At 36.7% G+C, this 24380-nt stretch overlaps 5 protein-coding genes across 6 annotated transcripts in view; 2 read left to right on the top strand and 3 right to left on the bottom strand.

Moving 5' to 3' along the window:
- Sim (bHLH transcription factor single-minded) overlaps positions 1-3274 on the top strand; it is a 29507-nt gene extending 26233 nt beyond the window's left edge. Inside the window, exons 8-9 of the mRNA XM_078187876.1 lie at positions 1800-2282; positions 2463-3274. Coding sequence (XP_078044002.1) covers positions 1800-2282; positions 2463-3274 — 1295 coding nt within the window. The remainder of the gene's footprint in view (positions 1-1799; positions 2283-2462) is intronic.
- A 10228-nt stretch (positions 3275-13502) lies between these two features.
- LOC144472987 (uncharacterized) lies at positions 13503-17721 on the bottom strand. The gene is made up of 4 exons (XM_078186493.1): positions 17388-17721; positions 16977-17252; positions 15156-15277; positions 13503-14329 (listed from the first exon to the last, which is right to left on the bottom strand). Exons 2-4 carry the CDS (start codon positions 16977-16979, stop codon positions 14137-14139), a joined length of 318 nt encoding a protein of 105 aa, XP_078042619.1. The 5' UTR covers positions 16980-17252; positions 17388-17721; the 3' UTR covers positions 13503-14136.
- Positions 17722-18776: 1055 nt separating this feature from the next.
- LOC144472851 (transmembrane protein 267) lies at positions 18777-19998 on the bottom strand. The gene is made up of 2 exons (XM_078186259.1): positions 19531-19998; positions 18777-19333 (listed from the first exon to the last, which is right to left on the bottom strand). Exons 1-2 carry the CDS (start codon positions 19816-19818, stop codon positions 19001-19003), a joined length of 621 nt encoding a protein of 206 aa, XP_078042385.1. The 5' UTR covers positions 19819-19998; the 3' UTR covers positions 18777-19000.
- Positions 19999-20147: 149 nt separating this feature from the next.
- On the top strand, positions 20148-22384 carry LOC144472853 (c-Myc-binding protein). Of its 2 annotated transcripts, none has more exons than XM_078186262.1 (3): positions 20148-20307; positions 20813-20934; positions 21010-22384. In XM_078186262.1, the coding sequence occupies exons 1-3, from the start codon at positions 20305-20307 to the stop codon at positions 21152-21154; spliced, it is 270 nt and encodes an 89-aa protein (XP_078042388.1). In that variant the 5' UTR covers positions 20148-20304; the 3' UTR covers positions 21155-22384. The 2 variants fall into 2 exon arrangements, with proteins under 2 accessions (XP_078042388.1, XP_078042387.1); XM_078186261.1 differs by lacking the exon at positions 20148-20307 and adding an exon at positions 20450-20567.
- Mgr (prefoldin subunit mgr) lies at positions 21613-22923 on the bottom strand. The gene is made up of 3 exons (XM_078186260.1): positions 22740-22923; positions 21841-22384; positions 21613-21758 (listed from the first exon to the last, which is right to left on the bottom strand). The coding sequence occupies exons 1-2, from the start codon at positions 22821-22823 to the stop codon at positions 21890-21892; spliced, it is 579 nt and encodes a 192-aa protein (XP_078042386.1). The 5' UTR covers positions 22824-22923; the 3' UTR covers positions 21613-21758; positions 21841-21889.
- Positions 22924-24380: the final 1457 nt, after the last annotated feature.

Raw genomic sequence — 24380 nt, 5'->3', positions numbered from 1 at the left:
ATAGGCCCTATTCTCCCCGTGCCGTGGCGTCCGAGAGCGGTCTCGGAGGCGTCGACGTGATATCCGAGTGCTCGAAGAAGAGGCTCTCGCAAGGCCAGAAGCAGCTGACGCTGCTTAACTCGGCGACGCCCTCGCTGGCGAAATATCCTTTGATCTTTCCTTTCTCCCATCCACGGTAGCCGAGTTTTGAGGAGAACCAGCACGAGAGAACCGCCAAGTATAACAGCATTTCCCTTTTTCTCCTCTTTTCCGTTGTCGTCGCCGTTGCCGTTGTCGAGCAGCGGTCGCGCGCCCGCGCCCGCGCACTCGCCACGCGTTAACCTCTAAGTATGTGCATACGTAGTACATACAGGGTGTACATTATTGATTGAACAATGCTGCTACGGTCGCCACGGGTAGAGAGTAAAAGAGAGACTGCACCCGTGTATACGTGTGCACGTGTGCACGTGTACGGACCTCGATGTGGAGGGGGCGGATAGAACGAAAGAGGGATGAAAGGGGTGGTAGAGGAGGGCAAGAGAGGAGAGGAGGCTGTTACTGCTATCACTGTTTGAACAGACTCGCAGTTTCACGAGCACAACTCGAAGGGAACCCTGACATAATGCCACTAATGTCTGCGCCTGCGGATTGTACGATCGACGTTACGCCCAAAAATTTTCTTTCACCCTATCGCGGCTCCCTACCTTGTAATCTATTCTAAGATCTAAATCCAGGTCTACATTATTTTCTATTTTAAATATCTGCTCAACTCTTGCGACGACTCTGGGTATTATATTACAGTCGGTATTGGAGCAAAGAACTACTGCAAATATTCTTTCAGCAACTTTCTACGCAAAGTAAATTAATTGTTGGTAGAAGGCTAAACGAGTTATAGACATTGAATTCAGTTAGGAGTCTCTACATTGTTTGTTACAAATCTTATTCGTAGTAATGGGACAAGTGACGTCATCGTCTCTTAATCGATGCCAACTAAAGCTGTGCAAAACTTGTCGGCAACTCTTTTCCCCAAATTCTGCCAACATTGTCCAACTGTCTATACCAACAACTAATTAGAAATTCTTATATATTTCCGTGCGCAGGGTACAAATATAAAAATCATTTCTCTCCAATATTCATCATTTATCTCTCTGCTTAATTCCCGATTTGACTATAAAGTGGTTGCAGTAAAAATGTAATGATTTCTTTTATGCTTTTTAAGGAGATATCATTAAAACGGTACGCATGCTTTGTTTAAATAAAAATATCCGTTTTGTTTGATAAGTTCATTTATGAAGAAAAATCTTTTATCGTTCTGATAATATCTGCATATAAAGCATAAAAACTGCTATCTTTTTAATGCAATCATTGTTTTATGCTTACTGCTGTTTTAAAAATATATAGGTAAATATACGGGTTGTTTTCGCCCAGACGAGATGAATTCTGGCAAATAATAAAAGTAGCTTAAAGTTTCTTTCATGGCCTCCAATAAACCGGCGGCACACAGTTTTGTAAAAATCAATGGATTTCCAAATTTCCTCTGTAAAACATGTTCAAATGTTGATAATTCTATGAGAATACACTACATCACATTATTCAGAAATAGGCTGCAGTTAAAGCTCGGTTATACTGACCTTTCCAAAATTAAGTGATCCACAATCTAGATTTATCAAATAATTTCATACCGATTGTACTTTCACTATAAATATACGATAGGAGTGTAAGAACACTCTGCCGACTATAAATCAAAACGTTGCTGTATACGCATTACAATTTGTATTGCAATAGTGTTCACGCGTCGATGTATCATTTTGTGTTCACAGTGTTACACAAGGGCCAAGTAACAAGTAAATACTACAGGTTCCTAACGAAGTCGGGCGGATGGATCTGGATGCAGTCATGCTTCACCGTGGTCCAGAATTCGAGAAGTTCCAGGCCTCTTTGCGTGGTGTCGGTGAATTACGTGCTATCGGAGCGAGAATGCAAAGATCTGGCGTTGAGTCTCGAACAGATATGTCCTTGCTCTAGCCCCGGTAATCCACCTAGTGCATCCATAGAGGCGCCGACGCCCTGCGGAGCAGGAAACGATCTCAAGCACAACCTCAGCCCGCCCGCGTTTCCAAACAGGACAAAGGAGTCGCCCGATAATCATTACACGGACGTCGCTACTTACCCAAATCCGGAGTACGTCGGGTCGACCAATCACAGTCATTACTTGTCGCCGCCTTACGCGACGCACGGCGTAAACGGCAACGCTCACCAAGATGGGTCGTACTATAATTGTGACTTGTTTTACCAATACGGAGGTAAGGACAGATCCGAACCTTTTTTTGCTATGATTTGGAAATTGCTTGCGACAAACCATGCTATATTCTCAACTCGTTTATCATTTCGTACGATAAAACTAAAGGACTAAATACCAGTCGAAATGTCTGGCCCCTGATTTTTTTCTTCTATAGTTATCGAAACATTTTTATCTATGCTAGAAATACATCAGGATCCGCTTGCGTCGGTTCAACCGCAACAAGAGGCGCAACACCAGCATCTCTTGCACCACGCCAATTCCTTAACGAACCTGCAACAACACAGTCCCCAGAACGCACAACAGGACCGTCAGCACGCCCCACATCTTTTGCATCACGAGACATCGTTGACCAGTTTGCAGCAGCAACAGCTCAGCCCACAAAGTAGCCAGCAGAAGAGACCATATTCGACGTCCTCGAGTTCTTGCGGCAGTACCGACGCCGTAGAAAATCATATGCCGAGTCCTTTGAGAAGCTACCGCTACCACCCCTATCGTCGCCATCACATGCATCAAATGGCCGACGCGGCCTCTTCAAACCTCGGCGAAAGTGTGATCATGTACCCAAACTGTGCCTTCAACAACGAGGACAATTACAATACTGCCGCGTCCGCTGGGAATCTTCAGCATCACGAGGCTCCTTATCTGTCGCAATCCGATCACCATACCACGAACAATAATCCCGTGAAGCATTCCCATCATCACCTGGAACCGTTGCCAGTGGGATACGCAAGCGTGATCGTCGACTCGCAACAACTCCGAGACGGGCCCGGGCATAATAGTAGCAATCGCCGGAACAATATAGACAATCGTTTAAACGTGAACGATTGCGCCGACCTCGGGGTGGAATCGCAGCAATACGGTACAGTGATCAATGCTCAAGATGGTGGACAGGTTCACCAGGTGAGTGCCGGTTTGAGGACGTACACGACAGTGCCCCCGGTTGCATATGTGCCTCCGTACAATCATCTGTATCGTGGGATGAGGGTGGAATGAGAGGAAGTACGTTGATCGTGGCGAGACACAGATCCGGCTTCTTCTGAACTATGACTTTTGTGCGTGTTGACAATTAGCATCGTTTCATCGACGAATCATTTCCACGCGATAGAATAATCGAATCGCTACTGTGAAAATTCGGATACAATCTGTGTGTTACGTGTGTAAACAAATGATCCGGCTAGTAGCCTTTGCCACAGTCGTTGGTGGTTTCCGAATGTAGTCGGAAGTTTCTGGCGTAGGAGTTCGTCCAGAAATGCTAGCAGATTGTTTGTTCGCGCAAATGATACTCGATAATATACACTGCCCATGGGTTTCTGTTTCCAAAGGAAAGAAACGCGACTGAACATCTTCTTTATTCTCCTATCTATCTTTATTAGATTCGTTGCGTATACTTTATTCACATATCAAAGTGTAAAAAGTTTTTCGTTCGAAGCGAACTATAGCTTGAACTATAGCAACATTACACTAACGTTATAATTCATGGGAGATCGGAGCAAGGCAGTGTTGTCGCATAAAATGCATCGTCGGGCAAGATTGAGTTTCCTGTAAAATGGTAGTTACAAGGGATCGGATCGCGTTTACAATTTTCGATAGACACAGTTACACATATCCTTAAAGATTTTTAACGCGATTGCATTTGTTATTTCTATCCTTGTTCGACTATTTTATTACCGACGGTACAGTAAATTCTTCTCAAACGTCGCTCAGCTTGTAAACAAAATTAGACAATTTACGGAGAGGAGAAACGATTATTCAAGCCCCGCGACCCGTTTTTATAGTTGTTGACAATCGGCAACGGCGCAAGCCGCGAATAATTGTGTTTGCTCTTTCTAAATTGTCCATTTTTTTCTTCATATTTTTTACAAGTCGTAGGACAATGGGAGAGAGTTCGCTGTACTTGCAAAGCGCCTTGCGATAATTATTGTTAGCGGACTCCTGCGTACAATCCTTTGATCGAATATTTAATCGAAATTTTCATTGACTATATTATTGCGTTTGTTAATTTAACGGGATGCGTGCGAAAGGAACAGCCGAACATTGATAGGCGATTCATGCGTGCCGACAAACGATTCGCTGCGAGGAGAACCCGAGGCTCGAGTTCGAGTTCGAGTTCAACGAGAAGAATTTCCGCTGGAATTCACGCTGGACGTGATCGGCTAAAATCGTATTAGCTGCAGCGGACAAGCAGAAATGCGTGATTTGAAACGCGCAAAGTGTTCCGTAGGTACGGTGAATCTAGTTTACAGGCATTGTTTCTGTAAATAAAAGGTGAAAGAACGAGCCGGAAAGTACGTCGAGATGTTTCCAAGATAGCAACGTAGCACGATGTACATAATCGTTGACCTGTAAATTACGTAGTCGTCGTAACGCTTAAGGACATGTACATATTTGGTATTTCTACACATAGGATCCGAAGACTGACCGGTGCTTGTACCAACCGACCAAAGAATCACGCCCTTCTTACTGGAACAGAAACGAACAAAGAGAAAAGAAACAAAAGCAAAAAAAAAGAAAGCAAAGAAAAATCAAAAATGTTACGGAAAATGTAATACGTTGTTATATTTTTTATTCGCGTTTGTTTGACGCACGCGAGGACCGGGAAAGAGTACTTATTGTTCTGTACATAACGGTATCCTGGAGGTCTCCAGTGCACTTAAATCGTCGAAAAGTATTTTACTATAAATATCTGAGCGAACCCTCGATACGTTTCTCGGCACATATCCGTTCGAGGATGTTTACCGCATGTATAATACGCGTGTATACACCGTAATCTTATTCTTATTATTTATATCGATGTAAATTAAGCGGAATACGATTCGTACAGCGGCAAATTGTCGCTCGCTACTATACGACAATTGGAATTGTAAGCGTTGTAAATATTGTACAAGTATTGCGCGCGCTGCATACCTATGCGAGAGAATATAGTCATATTTTCCTCTGATAATTCAGCTCATTGCTATTTGTTCATTGAACATCCTCATTTAGACAAGTAAACGTTTGTTCCCGATTGAAAGCTGTTGATTGGAATAACAATTGCAAGACACGCATTTGGAATAAACCAGTTTAATAAACTTCGATTTCATTACGTCAATCCTTTGAACTCTCTGAACGAACGAACATGCATACACGTTGTTACAGCTAGATTACTAACGCGAATTTGTTTGTAATTCGTTCACAATCGGACTTGGATGTCTTATCTGAGAAACTAGAATGATCAACTTCGCCCCATATCTCAATACACGTGTAATACTCTGTCATGAAACATGACATTTAGAATCCATATATTTATTCAATAATATAAATTTGACAAAGTATGAACATGTTAAGTGCCGAACATCAACATCGACAATTCCCACAATGTTAAAGTCATTCAATTAATGAAACCAAAACCAAAAAGCCTTTCACCGTAGAATATATTGGTTTAACTCTTTCGTATACGAAAAATTATAGTAACATTCGGTCTGTTTAATACATTACGATAAAAATGAACTTGAAAAATTAGTTAAAAATTAGTGTCACCCATTATACGTGGCCGATGCGGCATTCAACGTGTTGACCTTAATTAAGTTAATGATTCTTCCCGAAGGATCATTCGGCCGTAAACATTTCTACACTTTCATAACATCAACATTAAACAATTTTTATATTATCTATTTTATTTATTTGATTCGTCACGAAAGATATCCAACGTTTAAAACTTATATAATAATACCCTAATTATAGATAGAAAATTATTGGTTGCCATGAAAACCGATTCACAGGCTACCGGTCGGGGTAAAAGACCGATTTATAAGCTGACGATCGGTAAACTGTTAAGATTGAATGGACGATTTCACAACACGTCAATCATTTTCTGTATATCTTATCTAAAGAAGTTGATCGGAATCCTTTCTGCTATCATCTTTTGGATAGACCAATTAACCGGTTACAATATAATTCCTTTCAAAGTTACGTTGATTCTTCGTCCTTGTCCCGCCACATAAAATTAAAAATTACTGAGCTTACAAATTTTTACACTTCTTTAAATTTATTCATTTTTCTTGCTCGTCCATTTAATTCCTTTTCAATCTAATTCTTAGAACGCGTCTGCGTAACGAACGAAACTAGCCTGCAATTTCATAGCAAAAAATCGAAAACTCGCTCTCGTGATTAGAGGATTCATAATTTATCCAATACAGGAGGACAATTTTTGCTTCTTCTATGCCTCATTTACCTTCATTCCCCGATTTTGATAACAGAAAGATCAAATTTTGTTTCGAATTATCGGAAATGAATAACATTCAATGCAATGGGTGAAACTTCTTACCGCGTTCTCAATCGCGTTTCATTCAATCAATATTTAATTATATATATTAGAATCATTTGTACCTGAACTGTAATTTTCTGTCGTCTACAATGGTATTCACTTGTCCTTCGTTAAGTCGCCTGTCAAGTGCCTGTTACAAATCATTCCAAGCAATTTCACGGTTTTCAATGGTTTATCCGTGTTTTTACCTCGAATACCTGCTCATCTACTATACAACCGTCGTCCCTTCACAGGTGACGAAATTTTCTTTTCATTGCGGGGAATTCCCAGTTTACCTCCAATTTGTTCCCCGCAGGTACCTGTAAAAGATGGGTATATACCATGTTTTCTTTTTCACTGAATTACGAAGATTAAGCCGAAACATGTGAGCTCGTAAGAAGTTCGACCACCCGCCATCCTACGAGACCCGTTATATGATTTTATAAAACTACGCGTAAGAACTTATCGAAACTAAAATTGATGATTACATCCAGCCAGTAGAAAATAAAATCGGTACGATTAGAAAATTCTTTCCTTCTTATAAAAATTTTAGAACTACGTTCTCTTATATTTTGTTCCTAGTACTTTTAGTTGTAAATTTCAATATCGTGTAAATAACTTTTTGTAAACAAAAGTGTATATTTTCAAGAAATATATTCAATAAAGGTGTAGCTTTTAATACGGCAGTTTTTACACGCTCCAGTTATCTTGCATTCAAAAATGCCAAAGTGGTTGTAATCTAATATTAAATTACGTGATATTGGAATCGGATAAAGGTTATCGATTTTATCTAACTATTTGTAATTATTAAATACCACAGTTACAAATACAACACGGTTGGAGAAACTATGTGATACGCAATAGTGATTAATTAATAAAAATTTGTAGCTGTTTAAAAATCGAGCCGGTCATTTTTACGTATTTGTTATATATAAAAATTCTTGGAAAACAAACAAATGGTAACTTCCAAAATCGCGTATGAAAGTAGGGAGACTTACTAGACTGTGGACTCATATGCAAAATAGATATGTTCTAAGTCAACTGTGAGAGGCAGAAATTAATATGAAATTATAGACACAGAAATTAATATTAAATTATATCTGAAATTTTAAATTATATCTGTTTTAATAATCCCAATAAATCAAAAATAATGCAACACTGTTTTTAAATTGTCGCGAAAAATGCATAAAGTAAACGTTTAGGTAGAAGATTAGTAGATAGATAGATAAGTAGATTAGATAGATTAGATAGATTAGATAGACTAGATAGATTAGATAGATTATTTGATTTCTTGATCATTTTAGCTAGTTGAAGATAATATAATACAACGATGTCTTCGAATTCTTCAAATATTTTCTAAATGCATCAAATCTACATGCTAATAATCACTAATTAATGCGATTAAAGAGCATGAAGCAGTAATCATCAATAATTGATACGATTAAATAGCATGAAGCAATAATCGTCAATAATTGATACGATTAAATAGCATGGAGCACTAATCAGTAATTTTTAATACGATTGAAGAGCATAAAATAAATCTGTAGTGAATAGAAGAACGAAGTCGTGAGAAGCCTCGCCGCACAGCACAAATCACTGGTTAGCCGGTGACAAAGGCATAGTAGAGGATCACGTCCCAGCATCCGGTCTCGGAGCCCCTTCGGTGAAACAGAAGAAAACAACGATCCTGTTTTCCTTCTGTGTTCTCCCCAATTGTCACTGGTCCGGCACGAGCAATAAATTAATTGTGCCTTGTACGATTCCTCGGTTAGTTTTCGGTGGTCGCGTGCTTGCCTGCATGGGGTCGCTCGTGAACTGAGGCACGTGCCTTTTTATAATCGCCGTCAGCCTGGCCTCTGCCATTAAAGAGAAATCGAAAAAGGCAGGTCTCACCAGCCAAGTCTTATTTCCTACGAACACGGAATTGTATGTGCCACGATTTTACAATTAAGTCTTCGACTGTGTCAATCAAAAGTGAAGTTTTAATTTGAAGAGTTTCAAATTAAATAAAAATTAATTACATTCTCATATTATTATATAGAATTTTTTTTTAAACATTTTGTCATCCAATTTACTGACGTATGGGCTCTTTCTGCAACAGTGGGTTCTGTTTCTGTAAAATAAAAACCATATGAGCCACATGAGACCGTATTATATGTCACGAATTAATGCTCAAACACCATAATTTATCTACGCAAATTTTACAATTCACACTAAACCTACCGGTTAAAATAACAGGTTTCGTATGTTTAATTTTTGAATTATATATAACTTATAACTGAATTATATAATAATATATAACTTCTCAATAAATGTGCCCATTATACAGAAACATGACATAAGGTCTGCAATATCTTCAGTCTTGCCACTCTTACGAAGCAACGCGTATCGGACACTTTTAAAGTTCAATATGCTTTGTGTCAAAAATTTGATGTTTACAATTTCGAAGAAATTCTCTATAAATTTCGTTCGTCTTACTGATTAGACGTAGACTATGCATTTACATCGTAAATGATGTTGGTGTAACGAGAACAGTGACTAAGGGTGTTCAACGTTCACGAGGGCTGCTATTATCGGGCGTGTGTGACTGGAACGGTGGTCGCGCCGGAGGAGGGCGAGCCGCGTGCGGCTCGTTAAATTCTTCGTCCGGTGAATGCGACGCAGCCACGATTCTGTGAAATTGTGCGATCAGTCGTCCCTGGATCCACCGTTTGCCGCCGGCACTGTTCGCGTCGCATCGACACATTGCCCACGATCCATGATACGATTGAATCGCCGAATAACTGTGAGAATTAAATCGGTCGAATAAGACGTTCGATCTTTCGTTTGCATCTATTCACTCAACAAAGTTCTGTAAAATTGTTAATTAGCGATATTGAAAAATATCTTTATTTTAATAAATGGAAATAATAATGTGATTGTAGCCTATAGTTTTAGACATCAAAACGTCTCTTGCGTAGTCAGAAATGTGTGAAGTTGGTTGATGGCATAATTGAAATGAAATCCTCGTATTCATACTGTTTCTAGTAGTCATTTTATTATGTAAGAAAAATTGAGGCCTTCTTTGATATAAATTAACCCAATTATCTCTGTTACGCAAGAAGAAAAATATTTGTGCTGGTGAATAGTACGGTTCTTCCTGTTTTTAGAATATTTTCCGTGGCTTACGTTGATCAATTCGCTGGAAAAACGTAACATTTGTTTACTCTTTTCATGTTACTTATTAATAGACTGCGGATCTTTACGCAAAATAAAAAATTATTTATCTGAATTGCAACAAACTAAATTTATATAAAAGTTGAATCTCTTTTTTTAATAGGTTTAACAAGTCAGAAAATAAATAATAGCATTCTCGACGTCTCTTAATTCCTTCGCTGTTTTGTGTTTCACCTACGCATTTTTGTTATAAACGCACAAAATCCGTAGTCCACTAATAAAAGAATCGAAACCGACTGCGGGAAAATTGATTGAATATTATTCTGAAGACACTTTTAAAGATTAAGAGGATTAAGAGTATCAACGGCACGTGCAATGTATCTTATTATATTTCGTGGCGAGAATGAAAGACCAACATTCTATGGTACGCACGGATGCTGAAAGAACAACATATGTCCCGTGCCAGGGTTTATGAGAAGTGGAGCAAAACTATCTGTAATCCCGGACGATTAGGAACATAAACGCAGATCCGCAGGGTGTGGTTAAGCTAAACACTCGACAAGTTGCGTGCACAATGAAAACACTTAATCGTATTCACGTAGGGGTACATTCGAATATTAACTGGGGGATTTCGACAATTTTTCTTTACGGCTTCTTATCTGTCTTTCATAACTTTCGATAATACGATCACGAAATTATTTATCATTTAATATATTACATTCAACAACAAAAAATCGAAATGTGTTTTAATATTTTAATATTATTATGTGACTCTTTTTGTGAACGATAAACACGATACTCGCGATTCGAGTGCAGAAGGGAAACATTAGCTTGTTTTGAAGAGAGATAACATTATTTTGAACATTCGAACCGTGATGCTTTCTCCGCAATCGTAAAACCTTGATACAGATTAATTTTTACGGCTCGAAATAAAAATGATAATATTACAAATATCTTTCAATAATGACGCTCAATAGTCTAATTTCTGAAATGTCGGAATTCAACTCTGCACGCAGTATATTTTAAATACACTTAACAAGAATTACAATTTATTTTCTAATAGCGTGTAGCAATAAATGGTGTTACGTGAGAAAGTCAAATTTAATTTTTCTCGAGGCTTTTACTTGGATTACTTTAATTACTCAACCCTATTAAGAACGATTTTTTTATGAAACTGTAAGGCAGTTCTTCTTGTAACGTCTACGATGATATATCTCGTACTCGAGATACCGAGGAGGTGTTACATTTCTGAAGACGACACCGGATAGAGAAGGAGCAGTTACAGGAACACATACGATGTCGGAGAATTAAGTGAACGATATATGTACTATCTTCTTCGTGGTAGGAATTAATATATGTTAACACTTATGTTGGAATTATCACTGGGTCAATTGTTAGACTCGACGGAAATGTTTAATCCTCTGCACTATAATATAACAACGTGTCAATATCATTATAAAAATTTCGCTTTTTTTTAATCACTTATCAATATTTGATGCATTCAATTAACTCCTTGCACTACGACTCCTTCCACGCTGTATTAATTAGCAATTATTTGTCCTTAATACTGTCCTTGATAGGGCTAGGTAATTTTTGTCTTCTGTATTGCCTTTATTTACTTCTGTTTCTCAACTTTAATAACAGAACAATTCAACTTGAATTCGATTTAGAAGAAATTAATAATTTATTAATTTACTAGGTCTTGCGTGGAATCTTTATCACGAGTCTGACTCGTTATTATAGTGCAAGGAGTTAATAGCGACATATGATAAGCTCCAAAAGTGTACAAAATGTAGAACATGGCAGGGCTCGAAGCAGTCAAAATTGTCGAATGGTTTACAATATAATATATAATCAAAATTATTTAAGTTAACTATCGCTAACAGATAATTATCGTTTAGCTAGTCACATCAAGACTGTTCAATTAACCTTGCCTAACGTGGAAAGTTTCATTCCATAGATGGAATTTGACTTGAAGAGATTCGACAGAAAAAGAAAGAAAAGAAAACGGTCCATTAGAATGAAACGTCTTATCGCGTATGTGAGCACAGCAAACGGATAACCCAGATTCCCGACGACCGCTACAGTTCGAATAAATTCCCGATAAAGTCGCGCATACAACCACCTAGAATGTTTCCGTGGAGTGGGAACGGCGAGATACAGTTTCCGATATATTCAGAAATACGATGACCGAAGGATCTCACTTGCGATGGTACGCTACCGCTACCGGTTACGGATAGTTCCACGCACACGATTATGTCTACGGCACACAAGGAAAAATCGGACGGCGCGCTTGTGTTGTAAATCTGGCATGTAGAGGCCCAGGTGGCGTAGCGCTTTCGCGTCGTGTAGGTGCATGGAATAACGCGGGGAACAGGAACGGAACACAACGCAATCCCCTATACATGTACACACACGCTTGTATGATACATACGTACGGGGGATGGGCCTGTGCGCAATCAAGGCGAAGGGGTGCTTTAGCAGAGTCGCCCCACGGTAACCAGGGCAACGGCACGTAACGCCGCCCACAACCCTCGAGCTGTCTTGTCCGATGTGTTTGCTCGATGATTTTATACCAATTACGGCCTATCCCCATGCTATTGCCTACTCCCCGTAACATCGTCTGTATCCCTACCTACGTCCTCATCGCCACCCACTCCGAAGACGTCGCGTGTACAGGCCGGAAGGTGCTCCACTTCTGCTCTAAAAGCGACCAGCAAGTACCTCTACGGGCGACCGCCAGCGCACAGATTTTCTTCGGTCCATGTGTGCACTCGTCCCGAGTAGCTCGATGTACCCTTTACTATCTGACGCTCGTACAAAGAAACGTTATCCGTTTCTCCTTCGACTTTCTCCTCTATCGTACTTCCCCTACTAAACATTCTGGTACGAACGCTCTCGTTGAATTACATGTACGGATGGTATTCAACGTGCGTTAACTTCTCCTGCTCTTTCAACTTTTTCCATTCTCGCCGACGACTCCGGGAATCCGCGATTCCGGAAAATTGCAAAATTGCGTTTGAGAGCTATGGGACAGAAGATGCCGGGCAAGTGTTGCGTTTCCGAAGACGATATGGGATGGAGAGGGGCAGTTACCTGACACACTCGGCGGCTGGAAATTAAGGGGGTGTTCTAGCGTAAAGTGCGTGCGCGTCTTTTGCACTCGAATCGACATGGTGTATTTTTACGTATTTCAACGACGTTTTAAAATTTTTTGGAAAAAAGAAAAGTTAAAATTAGCGCCACTGCACACTTTGTAATATGGTCGCTTTTAGAGAAAGTTGTCTCACAATGTGACCATTTTTTGGTTGATTCTAGCAGTGCTGTTGTCACGTATGTACAAAATGCGTACTTAAAATTTTGAGTCAATTAGTCGAGTAAGTTTTCAGATATCATAGAAATCAGTCGGAAAAAAGTTTCGAGAAAAAGGCCTTTAAAGTTTAGTATATTGATTAGTTTAATATATGGTTCAGTTCAATATAAGGATCAGATAAATTTTAGTATATGGTTCAAACAGCCATAACTTCGTGAATTTTAGGAGTTCGCGTGTAAGGTTTCAGAGATGACTTCTTGAAACTGTATCCTTTGAGAAGGTGGAGAAAGATTGATTTTTTCAAAAGTTCGCACTAGAATACCCCCTTAAGTAGCTGAAAAAATCAACGGGTTCAAAAGAAATTCAAAGAGATCGACAGTCGCGGAAACTATATGTATTCGGATATAATTGGACGGAAAGGATTATATCCGAAAAGAATTGCTTAGAAATGAGTAATCAGAAGACAGATAAATGGTAACATAGTTATATTTATTGTACGCACTTGTATAACAAAGTAGATCCCACTTTTAGGCACATAGGTTTGGGATTCGATTACAACAGATAATTAATGTAAAATAAATAATTAAAGAAATTAGAAAAAAATATTGAATAACATTTGTTGAAACTATAGAATTAATGTTTGGTTTTCATAACGTTTCAATGCCCTAGCTACGAACACAGTTCACGCGGTTATACCAAGCAGACTAATATATGTGGCGGCACCTGCCGTTGTTTCGACGAACTAATTAGTAACGTATCATTCTTTCACTCATCGGATACATTGTACTTAATTATAAAATAATATTTCTTGCAATCTATTTAATTGCAACCATCCACATCGAATACTACGCTCGGTATACCGATTAAAGTAATTTCCTCAGTGCTTTAAAGAAGTTTGCTAAATTAACCGAAATGATAGTGAAGTTTTATGTAAATAACTATATATGTATAGATAAATAAATTTTATGGCAAATGATATGATTAGATTTATGCGAGTTCTTTATGGATCGGCACAGAGAATAACTAACTACTCCCAACCAACGATTAGCCGACGACTCATAAAGTACTCAATCGATGAAGTTCCTCGACACTTACACTTTTTCCTTAAAATTTCGATCTGGCCTCGTGATAAGTGCCATACTGTTGCTTGCTCTTTATCCCGTAGTCGTCGTTAAAATTTTCCGAGCCGCTGTACATCGAAAAACCACGACGAGATAGCAGTTCTCCTGGGACAATCGTGGGATTTGTATAACAAAAGTCTGCCATCATACTCGTTTGTCTATTTAACTGATTCGATCTAAAAAAATCAAATACTTTAATGGCGATGTCTCGTTTAAATAAAACTACATATGCAGTAGTAGTTCTATACTTAATATTTAGCCTAAAATCATTTTCATAAACTGATTTAATCCGTTGCAGTTCCCATGAATGGTTCGACAATAATCTTCTACAATCATATTTTAGATTTCATCTAAAATTTGTTTAATTTTCCTGAAATTCTCTCTCTTTATATTTTCTTTCCGTTTTGGAAAAAAATATTGTACTGCAACGAAATGAATCTTTCCATGAGTCGGAGAATAATTACAGAAAGTAAATGCGGTCGCGAGCAATCATCTCTTAACTCCTGTACCCGTCTCACATTTTTCTAACGAGATAAGCTAAACAATCATGTCGCGTCGCATTGAAGATACGATATCAACGTTGCGAGCAGTGAGTCACGAATTACTAAATGCTTTCTATTTCGTGTACTACCGAGAAGCCGTGGATTTGACAATCAATCGTGTATTTGTGAATCTTACGTGACATATCCCGATTTTCGGCCTACATCGTCGAGAACGTGGCTCGTCCCAACAAAACGAAACGTCGGCTATGCAACTAACACGTACAATTTTAATGAGAATTTGAGTCAAACGTTTTCAATGAAAAATATACATACTTCGTAACGAAGTGTATTAAGAAGCGAAGCCTTAATATATACGCGCGGTATACATAGTTCGAAGCGAAGCTCAATGGGATCATTCGTGATATAAATTTACACTAGGTTGTGGGAAACAAGGTGGAATATTGCGTGCAGAAAATAAAAAAGATACTGTTTCAGTATTTTCTGTGAAGCAAATACTTACCCATCGGCTGCCAATCGATTCAGTTTCACGAAAAGAAGAATCACCAAAATAAATAGAAGTAACAAAGCTCCTGCTATTACTCCTACGGCTATAGCGAAATACAGCAACAACTCATTGACTTCCTGGAACGTTGAACAAGTGGATTTAATGGTGACGATAACGATAAGTAACTTAATCGCAAATGCATCGGTCTTATTCATTTCCATCGTCATGTCGAAAGAATTCATAGAACAGTTTCCAATTAACACAATCTCTGTGCTAATTGAAATTCCTAATGTTCGATAACTGGACTGCAGATTTTATGCATTTATGGCTAAAAGGCTGTTGTAAAATTGTATAATAATTAAAAACAGTTATCTTAAACTTGAAACAGTTTTTATTTTGCATAAAGATCCGCAGTCTACCGATAATGTTTTAAGGAACACGTTGAAAATATAATCGACCACCAAATATATATCGACCACGTGCTCTAGCAAACATTTCCTTCGTCTCTTTAACGCGTTTTCTGTCAATTCAACACTTATCGTAAGTACATTCAACCTTGAATAGTCGGCGACACGATTAATTAAAATTTACTGTAGCTCATCGCAAACTAGATAATTATAATCCAAAGAATTCTGAACATGCCAAGAATCAGTGATATCCTGAATAATAAGCATCAATACGGTCAGCACATAATGAGAATGCAAGAATGTGGAAAGATCTTTGTCACGCATCGTTGTCTTGCACTTCCTCGAACCAACATGTCGCAACCCGCATTTAACGTAGACGTAATATCTTGAATCGGAAAAGGGGCAAACGAACGAGCCGGTCGGAAGTGGGACTCGACTAGTCGCGGGCTCGTCTTGCCCTTCGCAAAATAAGTTCGCAAGCGAATCGAAACGATCGAGATCCTTGAGCCGTGTGTCGCCCGATCACTCCCGCTTATTCCTACGCAAATTGCATGGAATTGTTTACGCGTCTCGCGAATCGCTTTCATCGCATAGCTTTCTGTGATTCTTCTTGCGCCAGGCCAACCTTGAAGGCGCATAGTTGCATCTCTAATGGGCGACCGCTCGACTGGCCGTAATTAGTGTTACAAAACAAGCTTTATTATGGTTCTATGATTAGCCCCGATCCTTGTGAAAGCACTTATACAAACGCGTTGCACCAGACGCAATAGCCGACTATTGGTTTGATTAATTACTTGCAAACTGGAAATCGCGCGAAACAGAGTTATACAGAATAATATTGTTCGTAAGGTCCGCTGGGGTGATTCAACGAAACATAGGCATGCCTGTATACGAACAAGTAGCAGTAAACGAGTAATTTAATTATCTGGTTGTCGGTGCCGAGATCGCAGGGAATGATGATACACGGATCGTACCACCTTTTCGGTTAAGCTATTCTATTATGTTCTACGAGCACAGATGTTACGACGTGTAATTCCGGAATTTCGAAATATTTAGATTATGTGAGCATAAATACAGTGTACACAGTTCGAGCGTATTGAACACAGCAATGTTGACGATCCGAAATATCGATACATAAATGACTCGTTATGTAAATGAAATGCAATGAACAAGTGAATAATACGAACGTGTCACGAGCGAGGCTAGTTGTCTTTTAAAAATTTTGAACGAAATTATTATCCCATTGCCTTTATTCGCGAAGAAACCCGAGTTCTTTTTCTTAAGAAAATTTCTAGTCACTCTGTATGTTGAGGGAAACCATGCTGCGGTTTATATCGGTTAGAGCGATTTACGGTCAGTCGACAATTTCGACCTCGAATGAGTTTACGTTCAACGATAGAAAAAGTAGTAGAATCCGGCGTGTACTCACCATAGTGAATATATAGCGAAGCAAGAGCGAAATAGAACCCCTCCGAAGACAATACTGGACTGGATGTTCACAATCACGATACCGGTATCAGCGCGTTATCGTTACGGATTTGATATCTGCAAAAATCTCGTGGCATTGTCGACCTCGTATTCAACGGAATCGACATATCTCCATGTAGAAATCGTATTTCAAAGACACATTAATACATCACATAGAGTGACTAATTTGTTGTGTATCCTGATGATCATCGATGATGCAGTTTGAATTTAATGATACCTGCTCGGTAAAGCACAAACGTATTCTTAAAATAATCAAGTATTGAACGATAAACTGATAATATAAGTTTCCGGGTGTATAAATGGAATAACAGCCAAGTGAAAACACGGAAGATATCCGACGTTAATAACACACTTGGTGGTTCCGGTACCGATATCCTTTCTTCCTGAAGCGAGGCACTCGATCACTTGCACCGTTTTTCAGCGGTATCGGTGGTTAGCTAAATGAGCACTGTATGAGACCGAGACGAGAGTGAGGCAAAGTGTGTAACAGTGCCAGCAAAGCAATGCTGAATGCTGATAAACCCCTCCAGGCTGTGGTAGGTGTATATGTACACACGTGTGTGCGCGGCTGACTTCTTGCAAGGGTATCCGCGTCCTCCGCGCTCACCGATCGGGTCCACGCGAGCCACGATTTACGTGGGTATCGTTAAGTTATTTAACTTGTATCAGAGTCAAACGACGACCTGTCGCGTAGACGAAGACACGCTACACTGGCAGACGTGAATGACAATCTACTTCGAACACCTGTCTATGAAAAGAACTGTAAACATTGCGGTCGCAAGAGGTCTTTTTTTGTTACGCAAGTCCTACATGCACAATTTAAGCAAGTCGACTGTTTTGAGCAATAATAATTTTTCTTGTTCTTTCATCTGCAATTCAACTATTCAAATACTTTTTAATGAACTGTTTATGTTCCCTTGCTGTAACGATACGCTATATGAAAAATCAATTTTGACATTCGGAAACTTGTCTAAATGAAAAATATTAAATTAAATAATTGTTAGCCTGTGGCGCATTACGAAAAATAAAAATTGTTTCTGTTTTCTGTACGATATCTTTAACCCTTCTTTGCATGATGATGGAAATTTCAATCATAACATTTAGTGAAGAAAAAAAGGTACTCGAAAACTGTAAACTTTAAATTTGTTGTTGCTGGCAACTTTATAAATGACTATTGCGTACAACAAAACGCAGTTGTCAAAAAATAGCAAACGTCACTGTCAATTAACAAGCCTAGAACTTGTCATTCCACTGTTTGTGTAAAATTCCCAAATGTAAAGGCTATTCCACAATTTCGTGTAATAAATGTGGAGTTAATTTGTGCTTGAATAAAAATAATAATTGCTTTTTAAATTATCATTTAGAATAAAGGAGAATAAGTAAACAATATCTTTTGATTTATTTAGTACTGAGCTATATATGTAACAATGCATAATGATGTAAATTTCCATCATACTGTTTTTTAAATAATTCAAATTCTTATTTATACTAGGATTTTTTTAAATATTTTTCCTTTAATCTAGAGCATTAATTACATCAACCTGATTTATTTTAAAAAAATAGGAAAAATCATGCAAAGAAGGGTTAAATTGTTTAAATATTTTCATTGTTATGAATTTCGTCTATCTATTTTTGACATAAATCCGCAGTATAGTCATTACACCGTGCACGCATTCTCTATAAAATAAGTGTAAAGGTATAGTTAAAAAGCATTGATAGAATTTCAGATATCTATTTTTCAAATATTTATTTTAAGAATTTATAAAAATACATATTCAACAGGTCTTTCTTAAATCTGTTAATAGAATCTAGTAATGTTATATCTTTAAAAAAGTATAAATATTATACAAAAAATACATCATGTATTCTCATCCATTCTAGTGGCACAACGAATACATGAATTTCTCTAATGAATATGTACAATTATTTGCATATAAATACAAGAAGATGTTACTTTTACATTATTTACGCTATATTATTAAATGTAATATTGTTGTAAGTCTTTGGCTCTTGTGCAAGTGATACCATCAACCATTGCAACACATGAGGAAGCATCATACTCATACTTAAATATAGATAATAAGGAATGGGTTCAGTAGAACCTATAGGACAGAACCATAAACCTCTGCGTGTGCCATCGCGTATATGATGACTTAAAAAACTGGCCAAAATCATCCAAGAATAATAGCTCGACTTTGGGTGATCAAATATGCTTGAATGCATGTTGAGAAACACCCAGATCACGATAGGAACCGTTGTACAGTGTAAGAATGGTCGTTTCTTCAGATGTGTGGCATCCTACAAAAATATAACTGAAAGTTAGATTACCTTTATAAAATTAGTAGTATATATTTATTGGCATTATTTCAATAAAATAAAAGTATCGTCATGGTATCCACATTTACTGAAGTGATATTTTAATCTTGTCTAAAAGTAATCTGTTCATTATTTCTATCATCGAAATTAGTTGGAACAAAGACAATGACATCACTTACATTTAAATTCCAGCTCCATGCAGCAATAAAATGATCAACATCGATAACAGATGATAAGAAAAAACAGCCAAAAATATGCATCAAGTTTTGTGTCAGCGACTTTTTCGATAAGTTTAAAATAACTGCCCAAGTTAAACCACCAACAATTGCATGAGTAATATTATCAAATATCGCACGTGATATACTAGATTTCCCATATTTTAAACCCTGATCACCAATAGATGAACAAATGCCTATACTACTAGTCAATACAAATAGTGTAAACATTTCTTTTCTTCCAATAGACATTATGACGAATTTATCCAAAATATTTTCAGACTATTTTTTATTGCTTCTTTACTGTTATTATTTTTTACTATTAACAGTAACGATAAAAAATATTTTGTAAACAAAAGTCTGCCATTTTAGACTGCTGGTCTGCGATATACTCTATTTATGATTAGATTTTCGCTATAACCTGCTTCAGCTAATTCTTTTCGCAACGAATTCGCTAAATAATATATTAAAACGTTTTGCATTAAACATTCATGTAAATTGAATATACTGTTCCTTACTTTTATTACAATATAAAACAAATTTTGATTATGTACACATTTTAGTTTTGTTGCATTATGTGTGTTTAACCATTAAAGATGGCGTCGGTTTTTAGACAAGGCGGGAGTCTCTTCGACTGTGTTGCCTACCGAATGTGACTAGTGAATGTATTCTCTGTGAAAGAAGTTGAAATCAGTTGAAATATACAAATCACTGTAGTTTACATCTGCATATTTTAAAATGGTAAATATTGTATTATAATAGTAAATAAATAATTAATTTCGATAAATGCATAACATATACATCCATTGTTTTAAAAATCGCATATACGATACAGCATTTGTTCTGAACGTGTTTCATTAGTTATTTATAATATCGTCGTATGATTTGAGTAACACGTGCTACTAAAGTTTCATTAAACTATTTGAGAGTACAACCTTCAGCATTTTCTGGTAAAATATTTGTTTATTTACAACCCGGCATAAAAAATGTCTGCTATGAAGGTAACTATTTTGTAACTGGAAATATAAAAATCTGTATTAATGAATTAAATATACAAAATATTTCTAAATATTCATTTGCAATGCTATTAAAACTTGTTTAATAAAACATATGCATTACATAATTTCTTCATCGAAGTTGATATTCATTAAAATTGTTAGACATAATTGATGTATATCATGATATGGTGTAGATATTTTTACTATTATTAAATAATTTTATATGCGTGTATGTTTAATTGTTTTAGCCTGTCGATTCTAAGAAAGAAGAGTTTCGGAAGTACCTTGAAAGGGCTGGTGTTATGGAAGCGCTTACAAAGATACTCGTATCTTTATATGAAGAACCTGAAAAACCTGACGACCCTTTAGAGTATCCTTTGTGAATGTAAGAATAGTAACAAATAACGTTTGACATAAGACATATGTTTCTTTAACCGTCTAACAGATATGTACGCCAAAGAATTGGGGATATCACAGAAAATGACGTTGAAATAGATTCATTAAAAAATGAATTGATAGAAGCAAAAGCTAAGATCGTCGAATTAAAGGCCAAATTGTTGAAGTATGAACCAGATGAAGATGCAGAATAATTAAATTATAAAGTCCTCAGAACTAGTCCCTGCTGAATTCTGACTACCGCAGGAAGTTCGACAATTTATGTGCCTTACAATAGAGATAGTAAACTTTTTGGAGATACTTTAAGACATAAGATAAACTTAGTTCTGTTTTGCACATTCCGTTAAACATAAAACTATCTTTAATTTTATTACCAAAAGTATAATAAATTGAATCTGCGGAAAATTTAAATGTATCTACAAACATGTAACATAACTTGTAATGAAAGTACAAAAGGATATGGTGAAATAGAAAATAATGGCTGGACTACAATTTTGTTGTAAGTGATATTTTTATGATAAGTGTTGTGTAATTTTTTTTTTTTATTGTTCACATGTTTCATATATTTTCACTATGTGTATCAAAACTTGTTAAGTATAATTATCATATAAATATTACAAAGAACTTTATTGTAAGTATATGAAACAACATGTTAAATTAAAATTCAGATGTATTTGTGACAATATACATAAATATTGGTGTAACTAGCTTATAATCTAAACGTGTTTGAATTCTTTATTCCATTGACATTCTCAGATACAGTTTTACACTTGCACGCGTTTTTCTTGACAACGTTACCTACATTAAGAAAAATAATATTACAAAATTATAAATATGTAACATGAATTTGTATAGCATGTCTGAATTTTAAAATAATTACTTGTTGGGTTTTAGGCAATCATTGCAAATTAAAAATGAAATCAAAGAGTTTATATTGCTTTACTCGATCCTGCTAGTTTCCGTTTCACATCCCAATTATGGATGCGAGCCATATTTACTTCCGTTGTCGTAAATTGATCTCTGACAAAATCTAAATCGTGTTCCACATAACCCAAATTTCTTTTTGCTGCATCAATGTTCTTCGATAACATTTCTTGTGCATCATCCAGGGTGTACTCTAACATTATATTAGCACCTAACCATAAACACACTTTGTCAGTAGGTGGAATAACAGCTTTTGCATAAACTTGTTCAGACAAAAGAAATTGTGTTTCTAAATCTTTGCTGTTGTCTTTCTCTAATTGTAGTTTTTTAATCATTTCTAGAGCTCTCTCTAGGTCTGGAATCTGTGCCTTCAATCGCCTCCTCTTGTTAACTAAGTTGTATTCCATGAATTTATATTTACTATGATTCTCATCCAACATTTGCATTACTTTGTCTGTCCATTTATTCTCCGGCTTTGCCATAAAAGCGTCGACATCGTCCTGTAATGTAAAAAATTTCATGTTAAATGACTCGTTCAGTACGTAGATAATTTAAATATCACGGTGTCTATTTCTTTTATAACCATATAAGGATCGTAGTATAAAAATGTATAACTGAAATATTTTGTGGTAAACAATGAAAAATTTTCTTTCACAAAATATGCTGATAAACAAAACTTTTAATATTAATTCTCTTTTCCTTTTTAAAAGAAGTATCTATCGAAAATCAAAGGATTGTCTAACCATAAAAACATTCACTATAACAAAACGAGAATTAATTACATAAGAATTTCATAATAATAATAATTTTATAATAAAACGTAATGAGAATGATTAATAATTACGTTACACTTACAACAAAAACTGCCTCCGGTATTCCGGCATACGACTTTTTCTCTTTATCCAGGCCAACGTCGGCTTTATTGTCACCGTCTTCCATCTTGGATTACTTGAACAAAACTCTCATAACACGTGATCAGTCCAGATGGTTGTTTCTGCAATTTAAAAAGATTTCCAATTTTGCCATAATTTCAATATACATCTGTTTAAATATTTCGTTTCGTGCCAATTTCAGGTTTAAGTTGCTTTAAAACAAAAGATAGATATAGATTTATTTTATAGCACAGACTTAGGATCCGTGCAGACATTACATGCAATGCTTCTTTTGGTCTCAGAGTCTGAATTACCGGCTCTGTAGAAAATGCTGTAGTACGATAGCGAACTCTACTAAAAGAGAACGGTCCGTTATTGAACTATGTCTGACTGTAACAGAGAAAAGTCTGTTTCTGAGGTGACCAATTTGCAGCGTAACGAGCTTTTAAAAGTACATTATTGCCGCGTTGCATCCCCACGAAAACGCTCAAGCGATTTTTCTGATTTCCATCTCACATGTATTGTGCGTCGGTCAGAAGAAGGCGCAGTGTATTTACATCCCTACTTCTGCTGCAGTCTGCTGTTCCCCCTATAACCACAATCGGCGCGATATTCGACATCAGTACAATGATAAGGAGGGATAAATTGACTACGCGTTTCTGTTCTAAAACTCCTTATTATACATGCGTTTTTTTCTGGTAGAATCTTGCCGATTGAAGAGTCATAAGAGTATTTCCCTACTTGACTTTCGCCATATCCACGCCACCTGCTGATTCAAGCCGGGAGTTATACTTAAGCTCCCTACAGGAGTCATTACTGTATTCGCTTCTTCCTGACATACTCATTTTTCGTGTACTATCGGTAATGTCGAGTGCCACACGAAATGGTAAGAGGGCTACCTAGAGCCCTAAAGTGGTGAGATAGGAATGCCCATAAGATGCAATGCTGTACCGATCCTAAGTCTGCGTTTACAGTTTGCATATGTTCATTGTAGATTGTACATAAATATATAACGCTAGCTAGGAGGTACTGCCCTCTAGTGGTAAATTACAATAATGATATTTCATATATACACACGATAAATTCTATGATTCATTGACAGATAAGTGTTATTAAATCATATAAAAGAAATATATAAGAGAAAAATGCGAGTAACAAATTATAGTTAACTTAATAATAATGGCAAATTATAACGTATGTATTACTCTACATTGGGAATTTAAAAAATATTTTTCCAAGGTTTTTGTAATGTATATGTATCTTAAAAAGTATATTTCAATATCAAATGAAATTGTTCACAATTAATTTGGATCCATAATTTTATATACAAATATATATATCGAAAGAACTAAAAAAAAAGTATTAACAAGCCTTTAAATTACTAAATAGGTGTTGCGTTCGATTAAGTGTTAGAATACCAGTTAAGTCGTAATTAATGTCCGATAACGATAACAATTATCAAGAAATACAGAAAACTATACAGGATTTGTCGAGGTGACCTTTGTTCTTCGGATAATTGCACGTTTCATTAATTATGAATAAATATATTAATTTTAAATATTTGTTTTTTTCAATGCACGCTTAATCAAGGGCCACAACTATATGTATGTACAAAACAAACTGA

The sequence above is a fragment of the Augochlora pura genome, chromosome 7 (assembly GCF_028453695.1).
Source record: "Augochlora pura isolate Apur16 chromosome 7, APUR_v2.2.1, whole genome shotgun sequence".
Classification (NCBI taxonomy): Eukaryota; Metazoa; Arthropoda; class Insecta; order Hymenoptera; family Halictidae; genus Augochlora; species Augochlora pura.
Note: the sequence above shows the minus strand (reverse complement) of the source record. Positions and strands in the feature narration are given on the sequence as shown.

What these genes read in the sequence shown, in the direction of transcription:
- LOC144472853 (XM_078186261.1), top strand. An exon ending in AAACCTGACGACCCTTTAGA is followed by an intron (nt 20,935 to 21,009) that starts GTATCCTTTGTG and finishes ACCGTCTAACAG; the next exon opens with ATATGTACGCCAAAGAATTG.
- LOC144472987 (XM_078186493.1), bottom strand. An exon ending in AATCGATTGGCAGCCGATGG is followed by an intron (nt 14,330 to 15,155) that starts GTAAGTATTTGC and finishes TGATTTTTTTAG; the next exon opens with ATCGAATCAGTTAAATAGAC.
- LOC144472851 (XM_078186259.1), bottom strand. Translation starts at nt 19,818, where the DNA reads ATGTCTATTGGAAGAAAAGAAATGTTTACACTATTTGTATTGACTAGT. An exon ending in CATGGAGCTGGAATTTAAAT is followed by an intron (nt 19,334 to 19,530) that starts GTAAGTGATGTC and finishes ATATTTTTGTAG; the next exon opens with GATGCCACACATCTGAAGAA.
- Mgr (XM_078186260.1), bottom strand. Translation starts at nt 22,823, where the DNA reads ATGGAAGACGGTGACAATAAAGCCGACGTTGGCCTGGATAAAGAGAAA. An exon ending in TACCGGAGGCAGTTTTTGTT is followed by an intron (nt 22,385 to 22,739) that starts GTAAGTGTAACG and finishes TTTACATTACAG; the next exon opens with GACGATGTCGACGCTTTTAT.